Source organism: Rhinolophus ferrumequinum, chromosome 4, assembly GCF_004115265.2.
Source record: "Rhinolophus ferrumequinum isolate MPI-CBG mRhiFer1 chromosome 4, mRhiFer1_v1.p, whole genome shotgun sequence".
Classification (NCBI taxonomy): domain Eukaryota; kingdom Metazoa; phylum Chordata; class Mammalia; order Chiroptera; family Rhinolophidae; genus Rhinolophus; species Rhinolophus ferrumequinum.
This window is the reverse complement of record NC_046287.1, coordinates 42,335,218-42,357,744: the sequence shown is the minus strand read 5'-3', so window position 1 is coordinate 42,357,744 and position 22,527 is coordinate 42,335,218. Positions and strand designations below refer to the sequence as shown.

The window sequence follows — 22,527 nt, the reverse complement described above, 5'->3', positions numbered from 1 at the left end:
AATTCTTTGACAGATACTCGTATATCAACAGGTTTCATGTCTGGGCCAAGAAAGAGCTTCTAACCCAGCCTCAACAAGACAATATCTGTGCTGAGGTCCTGAAAAACTAGTAATCTGAAAAAAGGCGCAGAGGAGGAGAGGGAGACAAGGCTGAAGAGAGCCACAAGGTCAAGGAGGAACAATTCCTAGGAGACCTAAATTCTGGCTAACTATTAACCCAGATTGGCGAAAAGCATATATCCGGGCAATTCCATCAATAAACTTTACTGATTGCCGACCGTGAACATGTTATAGAAATGGGTAAAATTAGACTCCTTGTATTCACAGTCCAGTCAACAGCTCTGGCTCTCTACACAGACTTATCAGAAGTCAACATCGATTTGTCATGCCTTGGGTATGGTATTTTGTGAGAAGAACAATGTTTTACCTATTTGGGGTTTTTTATATCCTTCTATATCTTATTAGAATCAACTAACACTGACATAATGCTTTATGTACGCCATGAACTTTTCTAAGCACGTCACAAACTACTAATGCATGCAATCCTCACAGTTCTAGAATGTAGGCACTATTATTATCCCCATTTTACAGATGAGGTACAAATATGGTAAGTAACTTTCCCTACAGCTAGTAAGTGGAAGACCTGGCATATGTACCAACCAGCAATCTAAGAATCCACATTTTTTAACCACTACTACTCCATGATGCTTTTAATAATAATAAAGAAAACAGGAATGAAATTAAAAATTGCCCACACTTTCACTATTGTTTTTTCATTTTATTATATTCCCTTGTATAACTTGGCAATAGGGATACAACGCTTATCACTGAAAAGACATATATTGTTGTCTTCTTTAACAATGCCTCAAAAATTCTTGTTCTGCTGATTTTCATAACTATCATTTTAATGGGGACACAATATTCCATCAATTTATTGTGCCATAGCTTTAACCATTTTCCTACCACCCAAACTCCGAGGTGGTTTCCCTGTTTTCTATTTCTTGGCCATTAAAATATTTGTGGAATAGCTTAGTGAAAATATTTTTTATTCTCTTGAATTATTTCCTTAGGATATATCCCCAAGGGTGAGGTTCCTGGCAACAAATGTCCATGAGCAGTTTATATTCCTGATATGTAGTCAGACTAACTTCCAAAAATCAGCAATGGAAGGTTGCAAACTTGCAAATGAACCCATTTCACCACAATTTCATGACAATTGGATATTATGCCTACATGTTTTCAATGTTTAACTAATTTAGTAAGGTATTAGTTACTGTTATTTTTTAATTTATATTTCAGTTGTATTACTTACAGATGAAATTAATATTTTTCTATTTGTTAGGTGATTACCGGAGATTCTTAATGAAAAAATTGTCTGTACTAAGTTTTGCTCAATTACCTATTGATACTGTAATAGTTTTTCTACCGCTTTGAATGCTTTTAAGAGAGTTATTAATTCTTTTCTGTCCCACTCTGTATGTTTTTTCTCAATCTGTTTACCGTGGAGTGAGCATTACGTGATCCTGAAAAGCAAGGTGCTAAACTACTTCTCAGTGACACCTGGGCTCGGAGTTGGCTTTCTCCCCATAGATGAAGCTCTGACCTTGAGGAGGCTAAGTTTCGCTCGAGCACCAGGAAAGCTTGATATTTGTAAATGTCTCCTTTAACTTAAGGGAATCCATTTTGTCCCTGGGAGTTGATTTAAGCCCTAAGTATAAAAGGGCTGAGGGACAGCAAGACTTGAACTTCTCAGATGTGGAGGAACCCCACCCCGTGGGGACAGTGCCACCAGCAGCAGCCCCAGCACACGCACCTTACTAGAAGCTCCACACACAGAGGAGAGCTGTTGGAATCCGTTGCACCTGCTTCTGCTCTGTATGACTTCCTCATTTCAATAAAACCCTGTATCCTCAGCTAAATAAATCAGGGATGCAATCTAATCTTACCGTGGAGTACATGTGTCTGTGGCATTCCTGCCAACCCAGACCCACAGAAACTCTGATCTCTTCTTCCCCATTTTACTTCAATTACTCGCATGTTGTTTTCACTGTATACAGTTCACATTTTTAATACAGATAAAATTTTCAGGCTTTCCCTTGTGTTTTCTTTTATCCCTTCGTATTTGGGAAAGGATCACTCTATTCAATAAACTCAAATATGCCCAATTTGGTATTATCCCAAAGCTTATATTATACTTTTTATGTTTAACTATTGAACTTATCTGAAATACAGGTTTATAGAATACAGGGTTATAGTATATGAAACATGGACCTAAAAGAGTTTGCTGTGTTTCTCACTGTTGTTGAGAAACTGGTTATTAAAAGAGTATTCCTTTCTCTATTGTTCTGTGATAGCTACCTCATCATACATTCAATTCATAAATATAATTGTACCAATTTCTGGGCTTTCCATCCTGTTTTTCCACCCTATTTGTGTATACTGCAATAGATGCAGTTTTAATTATCATTTCTAACATGGTTTATATCTGGGACTAACTCTACCTCATCACTTTTCTTCTCTAATAACATTTCTAGTATCCTGTGATTTTTTTTCAATGTTTCAGAATGATTTGATCAAATAAAGGCCTGCTAGCTTTTTAATTCTTGAGTTTATAATAAACAATAAAAGTTTACCATCTTTCAATATTCATTTTTTTCCAGTCAGGAAACATTTCTCTATTCATTCATGCTTCAAGTATATCTCCAATGAAGTGCTATAGTTTTCTTTACACAGGTCATAGTGATCCCTAAAACACCTAATTCCAAAGTATTTTATATCTTTGTCAACTATAGTGATTGAGATGTTTTCCATTACGTTCTTTAGTCACTTAGTGCTGATATACCAATATCTCTGTTTTATAGAGTTGATATAAGTAACAGCCTTTTGAAGAATTTTTCTGTATCTTCTGCAAAACTATTGTGAAAGCATTGTTCATGATGTCAACCCACGTCCCTTTAAGCAATAAATTCCTTGCAGAGGTCAAAAAAAGAGTCTTTTTCTTTTCCTGAGGAAAACTTAACCCAATGACAAAAGCTCTCTAAGTATTTTATTTTCTGCCACAGCAGCCAAGATACTAAAGACTTAAATTCATGTTTAACTGCACAAATGAACTAAAGTTAGATGCCTGGCACACACATTTTTCTGTTCCTTTTACCTGGTTTTTGTTTTACTTATACTTTTATTTATTTTTTTATTTATTTTTTTATTTTTACTCATACTTTTAATTGTCCTATTTTCATTCTGGAATCCACCTTAAATTGTCTTTGGAGGTAGGCAGTTAGCCTAGGAAGGTTATGTACCTTAATATGCACATTCACAAGTAATTAAGCTATATGATAATTGAATAGTATTGTTCATCTGTTCCTAATTATATATGCTAAAAACGGAATAATCAACCTTTTTCCTTCAGGACACACTGTAAATCTACCCCTTTGTATCCCACTGAAGAAAGCATTTACAGAATATGAGAGTGATCCCCAGGGTCACCTTGAGTCCTCTTTAATTTAAAAGAAAAATGTAATCATTTTTCACAAACTTTGGTACTTCCAATATTTTTAGTAATAAATCACTTATGGTACAACTTAATAACTGGTCAAAGTGCAGCAAACAGCACGTCATCAGGACACATCCAGGATACAAATTGGTGAGGAATGGTGAGAAAATGATTTTGAAGAAGTTCCTAGACAAGGTTACGTTGTGCACAGTTCCTGAATCATATTTTCTGAAGTCTTTGTCATACCCTTTAGGCAAAATTAGCCACTCTATTCTGAGTTCTGATGACCCTTAAAAATTCTCCACTTCCTCCATGGAAGCCTTTCCTGCCCACGCAGGCTATGCCTCAGCCCTTCACTGTGCTCTCACTTCACCTACGTTACCTCACATCCCTCGGCACGTTACAATTGTCCGTTTTTTAGTTTGTCCACTGTAAGTACCTTGAGAACAGAAACAATATCTGATTCACTTTTTTATTTCCAGTGTCTAAACACAGTCTTTAGTACTTCCAACCTATTCATATTGTATCTTTGTCATTCAGACTGTTGTCTCCCATCAAGAAACTTTTTTAATCAGCCGGACTTTAGCCACCTCTGCATGCTCAAACTTGTCATATTACCAAACGTTAGACTTAATAGATGCTAGTTACTGTGCACATCCACCATTTGTATTTTCCTATTTTAGCTTTTTGGGGTTACTTTGGATCTTCATTCCTAAGCCCTTCCTTGGTCCCTCTTGACCTTTCTGATATCTCAAAGTCATTATTAACAGTGTAACTTATTATACTGCCTTCAATCCTTCTCCAGAATAGAAAAAGAGGATATCATATTCTGAATAAACAGAAGTAGCTTCGACCAATGTGGAAAGAAATCAAGCTATAGACAAAAACACAGACCAGTCTACCAATGAACGAGGGCCCCTTCCACGTATAAGCAATGCATAACCTTTTGGAAACCATAGTAATTATCCCCAATACATCCTTCTCCCAGCCCATCTCATCCAAACCACAAGTGGTCTGAAACAGTCTAATCCTCCTTTCGTGAGTTGTGTCCTCAAGAATGTTTATTTCTCAAAAACCTATCTACTCACATACTGACATATGGTTTCATGAGGTTTTTATTTTTTTTTCATATTCTAGGGCCCAGCTCACAGCCAATGGTCAGATATATGTCCTGTGAGGTTATCAGTCCATTGAAAAACTTTATCTGTCAACATAGGGGACAGAGCTGTCCCTCACAAAGGAAGCTTTTAGATAACAGAATCTCAGTCCTTTTGGTATCAAGGCTTAAATTAAAAAATGCTTTTAGACAAACTTCACAAATATTATTCCCATTTCTGCTCTCATAAAGAGAGGATGCTGAATAAAACTGTCTCTTGATAACTATGATTGAGTGATACATATAACGGTGGTTGAAAGTCATAAGACATCTTTCATGGAATGCTGCATTCTGACCTCCTTTCATAGGAGTTTCTATGTCCTAATGAAATATTGAAGGGTAAGTAACTTTTCCCCTTTTCTGCAGAGGGATATTTGGTTCTTCTACTTCTTTCTTTAACTTCCTATCACTACTTCTTTTCTATGTATCTATTTTTATTTTCTGCTCTCTTCTCTCCCCTTTGGCCCTTCTTGGTTCCTCACAGTTCTGTAAAACTCAACAGCCTAGAAGTCTATACTGAGAAATTAAATTCCCACAGTCTTCTGGAGTGTATGTCATTCTTCATAATCCAAGGTGATATCACCATGGACCTCCTGACCTCTAATACCAGCATCTCCATTTGAAACACCCTGTTCTCTGTCCATCACATCCTATAGTCCAGAACACTTACACCAGCACTTCCTACAATTCCTTAACCTCAGTAAGACCCTCTACCATCAACCCTAACACATACTACTGACCCTACCACTTTTCTTCTTATCTATCACCCACCCTTGTATCCTTGTTTATCTCCTAACCAGCCTAAATTACATGATCTGGAACTATAAACATTCCCTTGCAAACAGCCATAACTTCCTTGCTCCTCCCTTGGTAAAACCCCAATCCTGGTTAAATCCAACTGTGCACTTACTCCATGCCTCCACTAGAACAGTTTAATGTTGCTGAAGAAAAGCACAGAACCATGCTAACTGGACTGGTTTCAAATTTATAATCACAGGTCTCAAAACAGAACTCAATACTGCCAGGACAGCTTACTTCCCTAGGAAATTGTTTTCCCACTTCTGAGATAATTATTCACACCTTCTCTGCTCTTCTCAAATTTCCAACATACCTTCCTTTCCTCCCCAATCTCAGCTAATGACTTTGCTTCATACTTCATAGAGAAAGGTGATGCCCTCAGATTAGAACAACTTCATCTTTCAACTAATAATTCTCCAACCTTCCTGTATCTGTACTCAAATACTCTGCTTCATTTCTGTTAAAAAGGGAAGTAGATGAAAACCTGTGTTCTGCATCAGATCATCTTTCATCTTCTTAAACACAACGCTCCTACAATTACCTTCTTTGCTTTATCATTCCTGTTTAGCATCCAAACATGGCTCAGGGTCTCTCGCAAGGTTGCAGTCAAGCTGTTGACCAAGTCTGCAGTCTCTGAAAACTAGACAGAGGCCAAGCTCACTCACACTGCTGTTGGCAGGAAATTTCAGTTCTTTGCCATATGGGCCTCTTCATAAGGCTGCTCAGAATACAGCTTCACCCAGAACAAGGGATCCAGGAGAAAGAAAGAGAGAGAGCATACCAACACAGAAAACCACAGTCCTTTTATAACCTAACCTCAGAAGTGGCAGCTCATCCTTTTGATTATAATCTATTCATTAGAATCAAGTCACTGAAGTCAATACTGGGGGTGGAGAGAGGAATTAAGCTTTACCCTCTTGAAGAGCATCAGAGAATTTATGGCCAGACTTGTAAAATCATCACTGTTTAAGAATTTAAAGTTATTCTCAATTTGATAGTGAATCAAAAATAATTTCCTCAGTCCAGCGTATATTCAGGGCCCTCTATAAACTGTCCTATGTCCATCCCAATATCACCGTATCTCTTCAACCAATTCAAATCCTTTATTATGTGCCTCTTCATTCCTACAAATATTCACTCTTTCCTTTCTTTTAGCAGACTTTCTTCAGAACTTTTATATATAGTTCTGATTACAATACCATGAATTGACTTAAATGTTGTAATGTAAATATTTCCAGGTCATTTCTGTCTATGATTCACATAACTATGATTTCATTTCTTGAGAGCCAGGACAAGTCTCCTCAATCTGTGTCCTCCCCAATACCTGGTATTGGGCTTTGTACAATCATGAATGAATCCATCAATCTAGCCAGCTAGCAAGCTCTAGAAAGAAGTGACTTCAAAATAAAATTAGATATTTTTATATCTCTCTTGTCAACCAGTCAACGTTTGTACAACATTGTTTAAATTATAAAGAATTAGCTGTCCCCGGTCTTGCTTGCTGTTGCAACTCTACAACCTTTCCCTTCTCTCCCTCCTCTTCCTATTTCCATGTTTCCTACAGCTGAGAACCATCTGACTTTAAGACTTGGCCCTTCTCCAGTCCCTGAACGAATCCACAATCCTGACAATGGATGTGAGGGCAATGATTAGTCTAATTCTTGACCTAGTCTCAACGTGATTTTGCCCTGTCTGAAACTGGGTTCTATACTGTTTCAGAACCCACTTTTTACCCACTTTAATGCTTCCAATTAACTAGAATTTTTGTCATATGTTTGAGTTCCATTCTTGGTAATTGTTTTAAGGATACTCAGGATTTGTTTTCATCGGTTATGGTAGGACAGGTAGACACAAAAATGACTGTCATAAAAGAAGTGTTTTACACTCAGATACCTAGAAATAGGAGGCACAGCATGCCACATAGGACTTCATAGGGAAGCAATATGAAGTTCAGCAGGCAGGGGAAGCCAGGGGAAAATGTGGGCGAGAGACTTTATTGTGGTTTCCAAGGGAAGGAATTAGGAGGCAGGGGAAGGGACTTTAAAATTGGCTAGTGTGAATCATTTTAGGGGGCTCTGGAGTATAGGGGGTGCTCCCAAGCTGTCTGGTAACTGGCCCTGGGGTGATTAGGACATAGAGGGTAGTGATCTGTAGTATAAGAGTGTGATAAAGGAAGTGGCTGGGGGTATGGGCTTTGGACTGGTTGGTTTTCATATGAAAGGCATGCCCATTTACTATCTCTAGGAATTAGCTAACTCTGAATGAGACAATTCTCTCAGGGTCAGTAAGGCCCCAGATGTCAAAGCATGAAAAACAACAACTAGAAAACAAGGTTATAGTAACCCACAAGGTCTACCTTGGTCCTGCCTTGCTCCTGCTGGTACTCTTACTACCAGCTCAAACAGCTGTAAAATACACTATTTCTCCTCCCTCTGATTTCTCTGAAACTGTACTATAAGTGATCCATATAGAGGAGGCATTCAATAAATGTATGTTGAAGTTGACTGAACCAACAAATGAATGAATGAAAAAAAATCAATGAATAATCCCAGTTCTTTGACCAATCATACAAACGCAACACTTTTAGCAGACGTAAATTAGAATAATTGACAGCCTAGAACTTGGAAGCTAAGGTCTGGATTTGAAATCTAGCTTTACAATTTAATCCCATGTGCCTCTCTAAAACAGGATGGAGATACAATCAGTAGCCTCTCCAACATACATCGCCCTTTTCCCTTGCTGAGAGAGCTTCAATTTTGTTCTGCTGTCCCCTTGTGACTCAAGGAAGGGTAATCCTATTCCCATCAAGAAGAAATCCAGGAGGTCCCATTCCTGTTGCCAGTGACTGGTTTAGGAATGAAGAAAGAATGGGACTCTTTCTGCTCTAGTCATTGTTTGGCCAGAAATTCTGCAGCCACTTGAATAGCTACAGCCTTCTTGCAACCAAAGGAGAAGCAGCCTATGGCCCAAGTCAGCAAGTTCAAGGTGGCAGAAAAAAGATGTGGGAAAACACATGGGTCCTCAGTAAAATAACAATAGCTGACATTTAATGAGTGCTTCAGGTAGTCCTCTACATGTTTGTGCGCATTAAGTTATATGATCCTCGTCACTAGTGCCAGGTAAAAATGTTTGCGTAATTATTTTACAAATTGAGAAACTGTCCCCTGAAGAATTTATGCAATTTGTGCAACGTCACATAGTAATAAATGGTAGACTCAGGATTTATACCCACAGTTGGGCTTCAGAACTTAAGTTCTTTGTCTCTCTGCTTCACTGGATCTGGACAATGCTAGAGACAGAATCAACCAATTCTCTCTGGGTTTTTCATGAATTTAAAATGTCTTACGATTAAGCCAATTTGACTTTGAGTTTTTTGCTGAATGCCACTGATGGCATCCTAATAAATATACTCAGATTCCTCATCTGAGTAAAATGGGGATACTTCTGCAAGCCTCACAGGATTGCTGTGAAGATAAAGAGTTCAATAAATGAGAATGCCTCTCTCTTCCTTCTTCTGGATCACTTTCTACTGCCAGTCATCACACCTCTTAGTTTTCCATCAGCTTACTGTACGCTTTTTCAAAACGCCACCACAGCCAAGGAGCTATGCCTCCACACCCATGAAAATGTGTATATCCTCTGGAAGTGACCAGGCATGCCTCACATATAAAAACCATCTCATTACTAAGCAAAACTATTCTGCTAATAGATTTTTATTGCAACACAAACTCTAGATTCTGGAAGATTTTCTTTTCTAACATAACTTTTTGCTTTCTTTGTAATTAACTGCACAACCGAGTATGTAGTGAACAGCTCAGTGGAGTATCACATCCTAAATCAGTTTAAATGAAGAAGAGTTATCGTCTCAGCTCACTTTCAGCACATGTTAACTGATAGCTATAATTTATAGCTGTCATGTGAAAATAATGATTAAGTTATGAATATAAAACTAAAAATAGCAATTTTAGGATAACTTTCTCAAAAAGGTAAAGCAATGGAAGAAAAAAAAAACATGTTTGTACCAAAATCCTGCACCAAATCCTGGAAAAAAAGGTTTTCTGATGGTCTAAAGAAAAGACATATGCATTTTGATAAGCTTTTTATGATATATTATATCCTGTTTTAAAAGAAACTGCTCATTACTCTAACAAGTAGTTGAGCTGAATGCATATTTTGCATATTTTTCAATTGCATTTTTGTCATTTCCAATTTTTGAAACTCTATAAAAGCCGAATTATATATTCATTGCATTTCCACAATCCAACTTTCCTTCCTTTTCCATTCTATATCAAAAGTCTTCTCACCATCAATGTAAATTTAAATTTGTATAGTACTTTATGCTTTACAAACTGCCTTCATAATCATTTCCTTAAACCACAACAACTCTGAAAAAAGAGATAGGACACATATTCTTATCCAATTGTCCAATAAATTAGTACATTTATTTATGGTTGCTTTCTTTCATTTATTCAGTCAACATTTATTTGACAGCCATTATGTACCAGGCACTATTCTAGGCACTGATAATGCAGCAGGAAACAAAACAGTCACCATCTCCAGGAAACTTAAATTTTGACAAGACAGACAATAAATGAGTAAACAAGTCAATGAGGAAGCCGGGATTCAAACTCTGGTTGCTTGATCACAAATTTAGAGCTCTTTTCAGGATACTGTTCTGCCTCTTGTCAAAATTAGCTGATGTAAAGGTTCTCTTTGCCATGAATTTTGGCAATTCAATTTCTTAGACTCAAATCTCTTTGGGTTTCCAAAAGGTCTCAGACTTTTCCCACTCCTCTGAAGTAATTCAGTGGACAACTGCCAAGGCAGCATTTAATAAACACATTCAGAGCCTATTACAGATAGTTGGGGATGAATGGCCATCCCCCACCTCCCTAAAACACGAGAACTGTGGATTTAAAAATTAACTTGAAAAACGAAACATATATGTATATACCTGGAAAGAAACATACACATAAAATTTTAAAATATAAATTAATATCCTGCAAGAATCCACTCATTTAGTTACCAGCAGTTGTCTGCCTACAGAGTGTCTCTACAAGGCAGCATTTCAAATGACTCCCCCTTGCCTGTTTTCTATCTCACGGCACTCACTAGTAAGTTAACTTGTTCCATGTATCATTAATAATTCATGACTTATTTGTGAAAGTGCAGGGACAGCACTACTACAGACCTAATACAATGAATATCTTATTAGGAAGAAATTAACAAATGAATTGTTGCCAATCAATAGGTGTAGAAAAGAAAATTACAATGATAGTAAAGCCTAAATAATTTATACACAATATTGATTTTTTCATTACATTAATTATTCTTTATAGCACACATAAGGAACTTGGAAAATAAAACTTTCAGAGCAAAGAAATTTATCTGTAGTGGTGTTGTAGGCTTAAGTCTGAATTTAAAAGACAAAGAATGGGCCATGGTACTTGATAAATATTTTTAAAATGCATCAGATAATAAATTTGAAACGTCCAGTATACCTAAATTTCTTCATGTTGTCCGATATTTTTATACAAAATATTTTGATATTTATTTATCAATAGAAGTATTGATAAAAATGTTTATGAATAGATATATCAGAAATACAACTTATTCATTAATCCAGCTCTTTCACTGCATGTATGGAAGATACAATGACAAACAGTGAAGCTACATGAGAAAGAAAAAGCTTCTCTGACACCTCTCCCAGATGCTCTAAGTGAACTGGACTTAAATCCAGTTGAACAGAGCATAGGTTCCTTAGAGCTAATAACTTTCACAGCCAGCAGAAAACAATTTCTAAGGCAATTTTATCATGGCAAGTAACTTTCATACAGAAGTAAGGGCCTGAAGACGATCCTTGTGTTTACAGACCTTTGCTGACTCCAGCCATTTCACAAAATCGTGTCCTAGAGAGCAAAAATTAGCATTATGTGTAAAGGAGGGGTTTTGAAAAAGAGGATGGAGGTTAGTATGTTCTTCATGAATGATGTTCTTTCCCTAAGTGCAAAATTCCCTCTTATGGATTGGAGAAAGGGACTTAAGACATACACACCAATCCCAATAGATGTACTAGGTACAGGTATTGCACCGAATATTATTTTGTCATCTACAAATACACATGTTGAACAGCTTTTTGTTCATGGCGTTTTGGCTGTTGGAATTAAAGCAGTGAATTGATAGTTCTTGTGTCAAGTTTTCTCAGACACCAACTTTATTTAATATCTTTTAGTATCTAATGTTGGGGAGATTCAGGGTTCACAATGTTTTACACAGAGAGTTGCACGTACGTATATTTTCAAGCATCGCATTATCTCCCCCAAAATATAAAACTAGTATTTTAAAAGCCATTTAAAACTGAAAACATTAGAACAAGTTGAAATATAATAGAATAACTTTTCTTCTCTCACTTTTGACTTTCAGAGACACAAAGCCACACAAATACCACTCTTAACATTCTTAATGTCCTTAGAAGATAATTAAACAACAGAAAGCATCCCATCTTATAAATATGCTTTTGCAAACTACAGCCAGTTTTGCAAACTATTTTGTCATGCCTCAACTAATATTGTTATATAACTCCAAATTCATAAAAGACCACACACAAATGTAATATAAAATGTGTGTTGTACACTATGCATCATACTACAGATCTAACTCCCCAAATCTGTCACTATCACCAGCTGATTCTGGGATACGAAAGGTGACAAAATACCTGAAGTTAGCATTATTTTTTATTACTCAGCAAAACAGTCACTTGGCTGTGGTGATTGCTCCTTTGCTAAGTTCCTTTGCTGCATTCACCATTCCTTAGGTTGAAACTAATGGTCCATACAGAAGACATGTGGTCCAGGTACTATAAGGGTATTTGTTCTCAGTCTCACTTGTAGAACTGAATGGGGCATTCATAAAATGAATGAGAAGAAATTTCAAACTATTTTAAGGTACTGCACTAGTTATTCTCCATTTCCATACCTTCTACCCCTGCAACCCCAAATCCATTCTCCATCTTTTTCTACTTTGCTGAAGTGTATAAAATGTATTCAACTAGCTCTCTTGTCCTTTAGCTTCCAGGTGGATTCAGCCAATGGAAGACAATGGAAGGAGATGGACCAGTGGAAGGAGACGGTGGTCAGGATATTTCCTCCCCCACCCCTTCCTCTCTACCTCAGCTCCATACTTCTGGCAGCAGCTCCTATGGGGAGGTCTTCCCCACAATTGAGACTGTAGCTTCTGTAAACAATGGATGCTGCCAACACGCTTATCTCCCTCTGCCACTTCAGGAGCAGGATGGTTAACAGTTTCCCCATGTTACTACCTGCAAGGTACCTCAAGTCCAATGTAGGTGCCTTTACCCCTACTAGCCCTTTCACAATACTAGAGGTGCCTCTGTTTACTCCCAGGGCTCTAACTAATACAGGTAGCGATAAACAGCAACCAGATACAGGAAAAAAATGCATAAGTAAATATAATAAAAGAACATCAGCAGGATTTAAATACCAGTGCCCCAAGTCAGATAGCCTCCCAGATAGTCGATGACTTCTCATAAATGTACTAATGAGACAAACACTGCACACAAGAAAAATTTCTCATCTGTACTGTCATCCCTACCTTTTCCGATTTGGTTCTTTTAGGATTTCATTCTTCACCTTGACTACTTTTGTCCTCCTCTCCCGCCTCTGTAGCATCCTTCTAATTTACATCCTGCATTATCACCGTCTGTTCTCTCCTCTTGGCATGTCACCTTGTTCGTTACTGTATTATATTGATCTTACCTTGAAATTTCCACACACAGGTTAAGTTACTACACATCTATCTTTAAAGTCATGTTTACTCTTCTTTCTAGGCCTATGTTTTCACTTTTGAAGTAAACCTGTAAAATTCTACAAATTCCTAACGAGAGTCCACAAAATATAGAAGCTATCATCCAGGTTTACAGTCATACATCCATAACCTTGAATTCTTTGGAAGAAATACTCTGTAAAACTAACAAATAAATATGGAGGACATCGAGGTGGTTAGCATTTCTACCCTCGTGTTTACAAAGAAACTAGAATGCAGGGGCAACCAGTAACATCTGGTATTAAATGCAAAGTTCAGACAACAAATGACACAACACTTAGCAATGAAAGCACAGTAAGATACGAATAATAGCAATGAACTACCAATATTTATGTTCCCACAGGCAACTAATTCAATTTCTATGCAGGATCGCTTCATTTATGATTGTTAATTGTATGTGTTTAAACATTTTTTGTTGCTGTTTCATGAATTTCTCACAAAAAATGCAATGATATGCTGAAGAAATATTGGTCCGTGCAACGATATTCATTAAGTACCCATTGAGTGTCCGTGGTATCTTAAGAATTAAGATTTTCTTTAATCATTTATAGCTTTAGAGGCTTGCAAATTCATTTTTGCATCATTCAGGATGAAAAGTTTCAGATTCCAAAAGGATAGTACAGGTTTATCTATCATTTTTCTTTTTATGCAAAACAGCATGAATGTATAAGACGAGTCCAATGAGAACACAATAGCTCACTCTTCTATGTGTCGGGCTCTGTTCAAAGGTTCCACATGTACTAGAGCACCACATGTACTACCAGCCCTCACCATCAGATAGTATTATTATTCCTCCCATTTTCCAGAGAAGAAAAGTGAAGTACAGAGCAGGTAACTGACTTGTTCAGATTTCTATGACAGTAAGTGGTTGGGCCAGATTAAAATATAGCTAGCTTGACTTCACAGTCCATGCTCTTAGCGTTACCCTAATTACATTCACAAATTGGACATCAGCACAATTTTTACTGATTTTCAGTTAGGTGATAAATTTGACTTCTTCCAATTTCTCTTGAAAACTTTTTTCCTAATGAGGGTCTCCTCCCATTGCTCTCCACAACATCTCGACCAGTAGTAATCCAGAGTCTACATTACGTATGCTTTTTCATCCTCCCATCCTACGTCATAATCCTTATGTTCTCCATTTAAGCTGATTTTTCCCAAAGTGAAAATGAATGGTAAGAGTAGCCTTTCCAAGAGGCAAGTACATCTGTTTGTATCCAAATGAATTTCTGATTTGTGGCATAACGTCTAAGAGTAAAAACCTTTTTGAGTGATCCAATACGCCCTGGCCTCCATACTGACTTTTACTCCTCTTCTAGAGAATCAGAGGCATTGACATCTTGTTAATTGTGAAAGGCAGCTACTAACAATTTATATTAGACATATGAATTTGCATCTGAAATAAGAGACCATGACACAAAACATTTGATAATTCCATCTTTTAAAGAACCACAGTCTTGTCAAATTATGCTGATATTTTTATAAGATAACCTGGAACACACAATATTCTTTTAGCTGACATTTATTGGGCATCTTCTATAGATCAGTCTTTGTGCTGGGAACTTTATATGTGTCTTACTGAGCAACTGTATTTGCTGGAGGAAGATAAAAACAAATAACATTGTCTAAGTTGAATGTTTAGTAGACCTCCCAAAACATAAATGCTTAGCTATAATTAAAATAAAGTTACATTAGCCAATTAAAATCAACAGAGTATATATACATGGCATCCATAATTTAACAAACTCAAAAACAAGATAAGATTACAACAAAATATTAATTTGGGTTCCCCATTTAATTGTTTTCATACTAAACCTATTTCTTGGCCCAATAGTTAATTTATTTCATGACTCTTAAAATCACATTAGGATTTGCCAGTCTCAATTAAACCTGTTTAATTCATTATCAAGCATAAATAACTTTCAAATGCTAGAAGCTTCTGATTGTCCTTAGTCAAAATGAGATGATAATAATTAGCTTTGGGGAATAATAACATAAGAGTCTAAGATTAAGCAAATCTACTTTGTTAGCGACTAAATTTACCTAGCTTCCAATTATGACATGAATATTTATATTTCTCTAAAAATCAGCCCTTCCAAAAATCCTAAGGTACCCAGCAAAAAAAAAAAAAAGCAAAAAATAAATAAATAAATCATCTATTAGCATTTACTAATTTACCACTTTCAGTCTTATTTCCACAACTCAAAAAAACTGAATGGATTTAATTCAACCTCCTTCTGATTTACAGCAAATATTGGTGGTTTGGACCAGAAGCAATACATTAAATGACCCTGTAACATGTAAGTGGATATGGCATATAGACAGAACAATCTCGTATCTCCCTAGTTTTACACTGCACACAAACCTGATGGTGAAAATTAACCTTCTTTGCAGTTCAACATTTCTAATTAGAAAAGACATCAAAAAGATTATGCTTTAGAAAGCAGTATGGGCCATAATATTCTAGATTGTCTTTGAAACAGAGCTCTGCAGCCTCCCTATATATTTTAGCCTGCTGTCTAAAGGAAAAGCAATAACCAGATGATGTTTCAAAGAGGTTATGGCTTTTTGTGGCAAGTTGTGGTATATTTTCTCATCTTACCTTTTTATGCTTATTATTAAGAAGCAGACATTCTAGTACCTAAGGCCCATTTATTGCTCTTGGCCTGGAATGTATAAAACAGTCTATACCATCAGACTGTGCCTGACCAAAAGTTTCCTTGATAAAAATATTTACAAATGTTTGAGAACTGACTAGTTCACTTATAATCCTTTCTTTCTCTTTTTCTTTGGGGTTTGGTTTTGTTTTCTCTACATGAGTCAGGAAAGAGAAGGAGAAAGATACTCTGAACTCAGCTTAGATGAGAACACAAAACCTTAAGATAAAAGGCCATACAGGCGAGGTTCTCTCCCAGGAAGGATTTCCTTTTACAACATCAGTGGTTAATTGGCCATGTCTAAAGTTTTCACTGCTGGGGAGCTTGCCACTTCACAAAAGAGTTCATTCTCATTTTAGACAGTTACAAATTTTATGAAGTTCTTTCTTACTCTGAGTTGAAATCTTTATCCCATCATTTCTGTCTCACTTACCCTAATTCAATCCTTGGGAGAAATACAGAACAAGTATCCTCCATCTTCCACATCTTCCTCCTTTGAGTATTTGAAGGCAACTTTTATGAAGTCTCTTTATTTTTCCCATCTCTATATTAAATATTATCTGTTCCTTCAATTATTCCTCATGTGGCATGGTTCCCAGATGCTGCAAATAAACTGGAGTTGTGGTCTGACTTAAATTTTTTTCTAAATAGAATGTACAGAAGAGATCTTCTTATTTATTTACACCTATAATTGACACATGTAGAAAGACCATCTAGAACCCGTTGGTCCACCTAGGAACTGTATCAATGCTAGCTCCCCTTCTTGTGATAACACACACACACACACACACACACACACACACACAGCACCAGTCATGAGGTGGTTCTGTGATTCAAGGTGAATCAGAGAAGCTCATCTCTCTGGCCACATTGATTGGCTGAAAGAATAGTGAAGCTCCAACCTGAACTAATCAGAGTCATTCCCCAAGATTTCAAACTGGAACTCAAAGAAGACCTGCTTTCCTCTCAAATTGTGGAGCTACTAGATATGCCACCATTTACCCATTTTGTGGAATAAGCCAATTTGACAGAATGAGGTAAATATGCAAAAGAATATGAGGCGAAAGACCCCAAATCTCCAGTTCCAGTCATTCCTGAAACCAACTCTACCGCTACCTGTCCTATTGTCCGGTTAAAAAGTCCTCTGGCTGAACTGAGTTTGAGTTAAGTTTGTACCATTTGTAGCACAGAGTGTCCTATCAAATATAATATTCATGAGATTCCAACTGTTCCAGAGAAAGCGTTCCAGAGAACGCGGGCCATAAAAGAGAAAAAATTGCCATCCCACCTTACAAAAGGTTTCGATTGAATCTTTCTCCAGGATTATTTAAGAATGAGAATGGTACTCTAAAGAATACCAAGGTCTATTTTCCTTAATAGCCTAAGCTGACACTGTCCAAAACAGCATTCCTAGGACTATCACAGTACTTGGCACATAGTAGGTGCTTAAGGCACTCTCCACCATACTTTTCATAGTAAACAGAAGAAATTGTAGGTAAAATATTGAATATAAATTACTCAAATGAAGACCCAAGTGCCCTGGGGAAACCTCAGACATACAATTTCACCTCTGTAAAATTAGATTACCCATTTGTCATATAAATTGTGGGACCAGATTATCTCATCAGTCTTTTTTAGCCATAAAATGTTATGATTCCATCCTCAACAATAGTAAAGAGGAGTATTCTAAAGACCTGGGCATGCAGATAAAAGAGAAAAACATACAGTAACAAAGAAATATGTAATTGGAGAAAAATGCAAAAGAAAAGTAACGGGAAGAAATCATCAGTGATATGAAAAAAGAGGTAATCAGATGTGCCATCTTCCTATTAGCTTTCTGTCTTATTCTAAACAATTTCCATGGTCAGAAATGCCCTCTGTGCTAAATCCAAACTGCCAGCCACCAAGCTTTGCCCCTTCCTGGGTCCATATAATCCATATATGATATGGCTCCTTCAACTCCACCATGCATCTCCCAAAGCCCACCTCCTCCCTCACCATTCCAGTCAGAGTTTCTTGTCACCAACAGAAGATATACCCAATTATATTGTGTGCCTCCATCCTTGTTTCCCATTCTTCCCCCTGAAATCACTGATGCCCACATGTCCATAATTTTCAATTTATTTTTTATGTTTGGAACTTAGGATTCTGTCTCAATATAAACAATCATAAAAAGGCATTACTAAAACTTTTTCTGACCCATTTACACTGAGCGGCTCTAAAGAACTGACCCCAGATCCTTTTACGAAAGAAGGTCTTGATTAGGGAAAATATTCTTATTATAGTTAACAGCTAATGTCTAAGTATTACTATATCCCTGCAATATTAAGCATTAAATATTGTATAGCAGTACATTATACTTTGAATAGATACTATCTTAAGCATTTTGCATGCGTTTTCTTAGTTTTCATAACATCTCTGTGAGAGAAGTACTAATTATTACGTATGCTTTAAAGATGAAGACTCTGAGGCTCAGAAAAAGTAACTTAGTCCTGGTTACACAGCTGGTAATTAAGCACAAGAACCATATCCATCTGACTACAGAATCCTTGCTCTTATCCATTACATTACTCACAAGGGCACTGATCCCTGTGAGAAATGGGGAGGGGGGATGTTGTGAGAGGAGGGGGGACCAAAAACAAAGAGACTACGGAACTAAAATCAACATGATCTACATCTTGATTTTGCTTAGAGTCAGCCCTATTTGAAGAACCTTGTTCCCATTATGTAGCAATAGATTATCTGCCATTTTGCATTGTGGAAATGTACCCTCCATTATCCAACCTAATCTAGTTGACTGTAGAATGCCGTACACAGACAGTCCAATGACAGACAACTAATTCAATCTTCTGTGTGAGGAAGATGTTACTGAACATCTCTTCAACTTTTTCTCTATAGCTTTTGACACAGGGCACCTCACATAAAACACAACTATTCCTTACTACAACATCTAGAGAAGAAAAGCAATTGAAAATATCAGGAAGGGGAGAGAGAGTAAGGTAGAAAAGGAAGATTATAAAATGTGCTAGCTACACCTCACCCCCCCCCCAAAAAAAAACCACTACCACAAAACTTACAAAAAATAATAATAATAGCAAACCACTGCAGGGTCATTATCTGATAACTTGTGATTCAGGAAGAAATGTATGTTTGTGGTCCATCACTACACAAACAAACAAACATTTGACTGTGCAATAGAAACCTATGTTCAAATGGCCAAAATGGGATTTTCCTACGTCATAGAGTAGAGAGATTTGAGTATTTCCTATAGAAGTGAGACCTTACTGCTGTAATCTATGCTGGGTCTATAGCTGCAGCAGCATTTCACCACTAAGCAAAAATCACATTATTTTTGGATTCCGTAATCTCTAATTATTCCAAAATTTTCATCTGTTCACTAAAACTTTTATATACATCAGTAGAAAATAATGCTGATCCCCACTGAAGGGTCATTAGATGTTTCCATGTGATAATCAAAGTCTCTAGGTTTTTGATGAAATGGAAGCTGGCAATCAGACTACCAAAATCATTGGGATCATTCAGGAATTAACACATAAAGGTCTAAATCCCAAAAGTACAATTTTGGGTAAAGCATGGCAGAGATCCTCTCACTAAAATAATAGTTTTGTTTGTTAGGAAGTTTGGAAGTATAATCAATTGAAAACTTTTTATGGCCAAGTAGTATGTATAGTGCCAGGTTGTGGACTAATGGGGGATCACTTCATAAATTATGTGGATGTCTGACCACCGTGCTATACACCTGAAATTAATATAAAATAATGTTCGATGTCAACAGTAATTGAAAAATAAATAAATAAACAAACAAATAAATAAATGGTAAAGTCTATATTTGATGAAGACCTGGAAAATAGGTTCTACGTGTGTGTGTGTGTGTGTGTGTGTGCGCACGTGTGTGTAGGGAGGGGTAGAGAGAGAGAGAGAGAGAGAGTGAGAGAGAGAGAGAGAGAGAGAGAGAGAGAGATCTAAAATACAATTACTAGCATCTCTGAGATAAATTTTAAAATAAAACCTACCTTTCAATTAAGAAAAAGAAAAAAACTGTTTTAAACTAAAATAGAGGGGCAGGATCTAAAATACTACACAACTAGAAACATTTAAAAGTGAAAGTTCCTTAAAATATACTAAGAAAGGAGCCTAACGCGTTCATTCCAAGTCTAACCAAGTTTTAAGTCTAACCAATTTCCATTAAACAGGGAAAGGAGCAGGGAGGAGAGAAAGCATTTGAAAAACTGCCAGAGTAAAAAAATCCCATAATGAAATTTTGCTCATTCTTGGAGAAATGAAGTAGAATTAGATGCTTCAGTGGTGGTGAATTCCAGAATCTGGGTAGCTGCCAGTACAGGAAGCTTTTCCATAACATCAAATGCAAAAGCTATCTGATATCAACATATTGAGCTTGAGTTTTTAAATTCCTATTTCCTTACACCAAATTGTTTGAAACCTTTGAGATAAAAACTTCAATAAAGTAGTGTTCCAAGCTTTTAATATTTTAGTCCCTTGAGCTAGCATGTCAGATTAATCTTCAAATTGCAATGGGCAGAAAGAACATTCAACCAAATTCTTAAGCCCATTGCCTCTCTCAACGGATGTTAATAATGCAAGTAGTTTCATTGGCTATTAAGATGTCAAACTTTCCTAATTCTCAGCAGTATTACTATTTAAAAGGGGGAGAGGGGCAGAATGGCATTCTCGCCTAAAAGGAAGGGTTTTTACTTATTAAATTTTTATATTCACTTAGCGTTTAGCACACTGCCAGGCACACAGTAGGCATTTAACAAATACTTTTGGGATGAGTTGATTGATTGGCGTGAGGGGTGGAGGAAGTGGAAATATTGCTGAGAACAGCATATGTCAAAATCCTGGCATTGCTCAGCAACAAAAACCATCTCCAGAATTAGGGGTATCGAGGTAGAGCAGGAATTTGAACGTGTATCTTCAAAGTGCCACCACAAGAGAATTGTTTCCTGAGCTGGCCAGCAGCCACTCAAGAGCCATTTATAGAGGAATTAGACTCCTCTCCGGCTTCACCATCCTGGAAAAGTCCTGCCCTGCCTCTCTACGCCTAGCTTCTTCTGCCTCTTACTGGGTTTGAGTTTCCAATCACAGAATGTACGCACAAGATTCGACCTCGCTTATCTAACCCAGGCCTCCACGCCATCCCACGGTTTTCCGACTGTCGGCTCCGAGGGACGCCACACCGGACTAGGCACAAGCCAGGGCACACACGACGGCTCCGGAAACCTTTTAAGGTGAAAGGGGAGTGACGGGGAGGGATGTGGGCAGGGGAGGAGCGAGCTCAAAACCAGGGCACTATCCAGAGGTTTCTTATTCCTCTATCAAAGCCTCTGCCCCAACTGCGGGAAGACGCTGGGGAACCACCAAGCACGCGCAGAGCAGCCCGAGGTCGGGACTAGGGAAAGAAGGGCGGGAGGTGGCAAGAAGCGAGACGGGGCAGGGGACAGTACCTGGTGTGGCTGTGGTTGCGTGGACAGTCTTTCTTCTCCATGATGGCCGGCACACAGTTGGTGAGCTCCGTCCAGTCCGCGTGCAGCCCGCAGCTCCAGCCGGTGGAGAAGCGGGAGAAGAGCCACGTCTCCTTCTTGCCCGGCCGGTGGCAGGTGCACTTCTTCTGGCCCGCTTTGCAGCTACACGGCTGCTCCAGCCGGATGTTCTTCACCAGGTGCCGGCCGAACGTGGTGCCCCCGGTCTTCTGGATGTGCAGGAACACGATCACGTCGCGCCCTTTTATGTTGAAATCCACGAAACGAGTCAGGTCTTTCAGGGTGAAGTTGAAGCGCGGCACGAACCGGGGCAGGGAACCGTTCTCGGGGGCCTCGGGGTCCCGCTCCTCTTCTTCCTCTCCGTCCTCCTCCTCCTCCTCCGGGTCCCCTGGCTCATCATCCTCGTCTTCTGGCGCCACGGCCCCCCGAGGCCCCTCGGGCGGCCCCCGGGGTGGCGGAGGCAGCTGGGGCCGCCGCTCCCAATCCTCGAGCGGCACCTGTGCCCGGCGGGCGGGAGCCGGGGCAGCAGGCTGGCCGGCCTCCCTCGCGCGGGGCTGCTCCCCGAAGTTGGTGCAGGAGCTAGTGCAGGAGGGGGACACGTACTGGTACATGATGACCACGAAGAGGAGAGTGAGCACCGGCGTCAGCAGCCACTTGTTGAACCTTTCATCCATGGTCCCGCTCTCAGGCCGGCAGGCGAAGCGGCGGCGGCAGCGGCGCGGACCGGCGCCGGCTCGGAAGTTTCGGAGACTCCGGGGCGCGGCTCCGAGCCCGCCGCTCCTCCATGCCCCTGACGCCGAGGCGTGCGGCTGGCTGGCGGCCCCGCGGCACTCCGGCACTGGAGGCTGGCAGAGCTGGGCCTGCGAACCGAGCCGGGAGGCGGGCGCCGGCGCGCGCGGTTGCGGCTGCGGCGTGGGGCGCCCTGCACTCCCGGGGCCCCCTACCCGGCCCGCTCCCTGCTCCTGCCCGGGCACCGCGTGCGCTCTCAGGAGACGCGGGGCATCCCGCCGCCCGCGCTCAGGCGCTCAGGCGCTAGTGAGCGCGGCTCCGATCCTGGAC

At 38.9% G+C, this 22,527-nt stretch overlaps 1 protein-coding gene across 1 annotated transcript in view; it reads right to left on the bottom strand.

Moving 5' to 3' along the window:
* Positions 1–22,265, bottom strand: part of HS6ST3 (heparan sulfate 6-O-sulfotransferase 3) — a 619,320-nt gene extending 597,055 nt beyond the window's left edge. Inside the window, exon 1 of the mRNA XM_033105060.1 lies at positions 21,433–22,265. Coding sequence (XP_032960951.1) covers positions 21,433–22,142 — 710 coding nt within the window. The 5' untranslated portion in view covers positions 22,143–22,265. The remainder of the gene's footprint in view (positions 1–21,432) is intronic.
* Between the last annotated feature and the right edge of the window lie 262 nt (positions 22,266–22,527).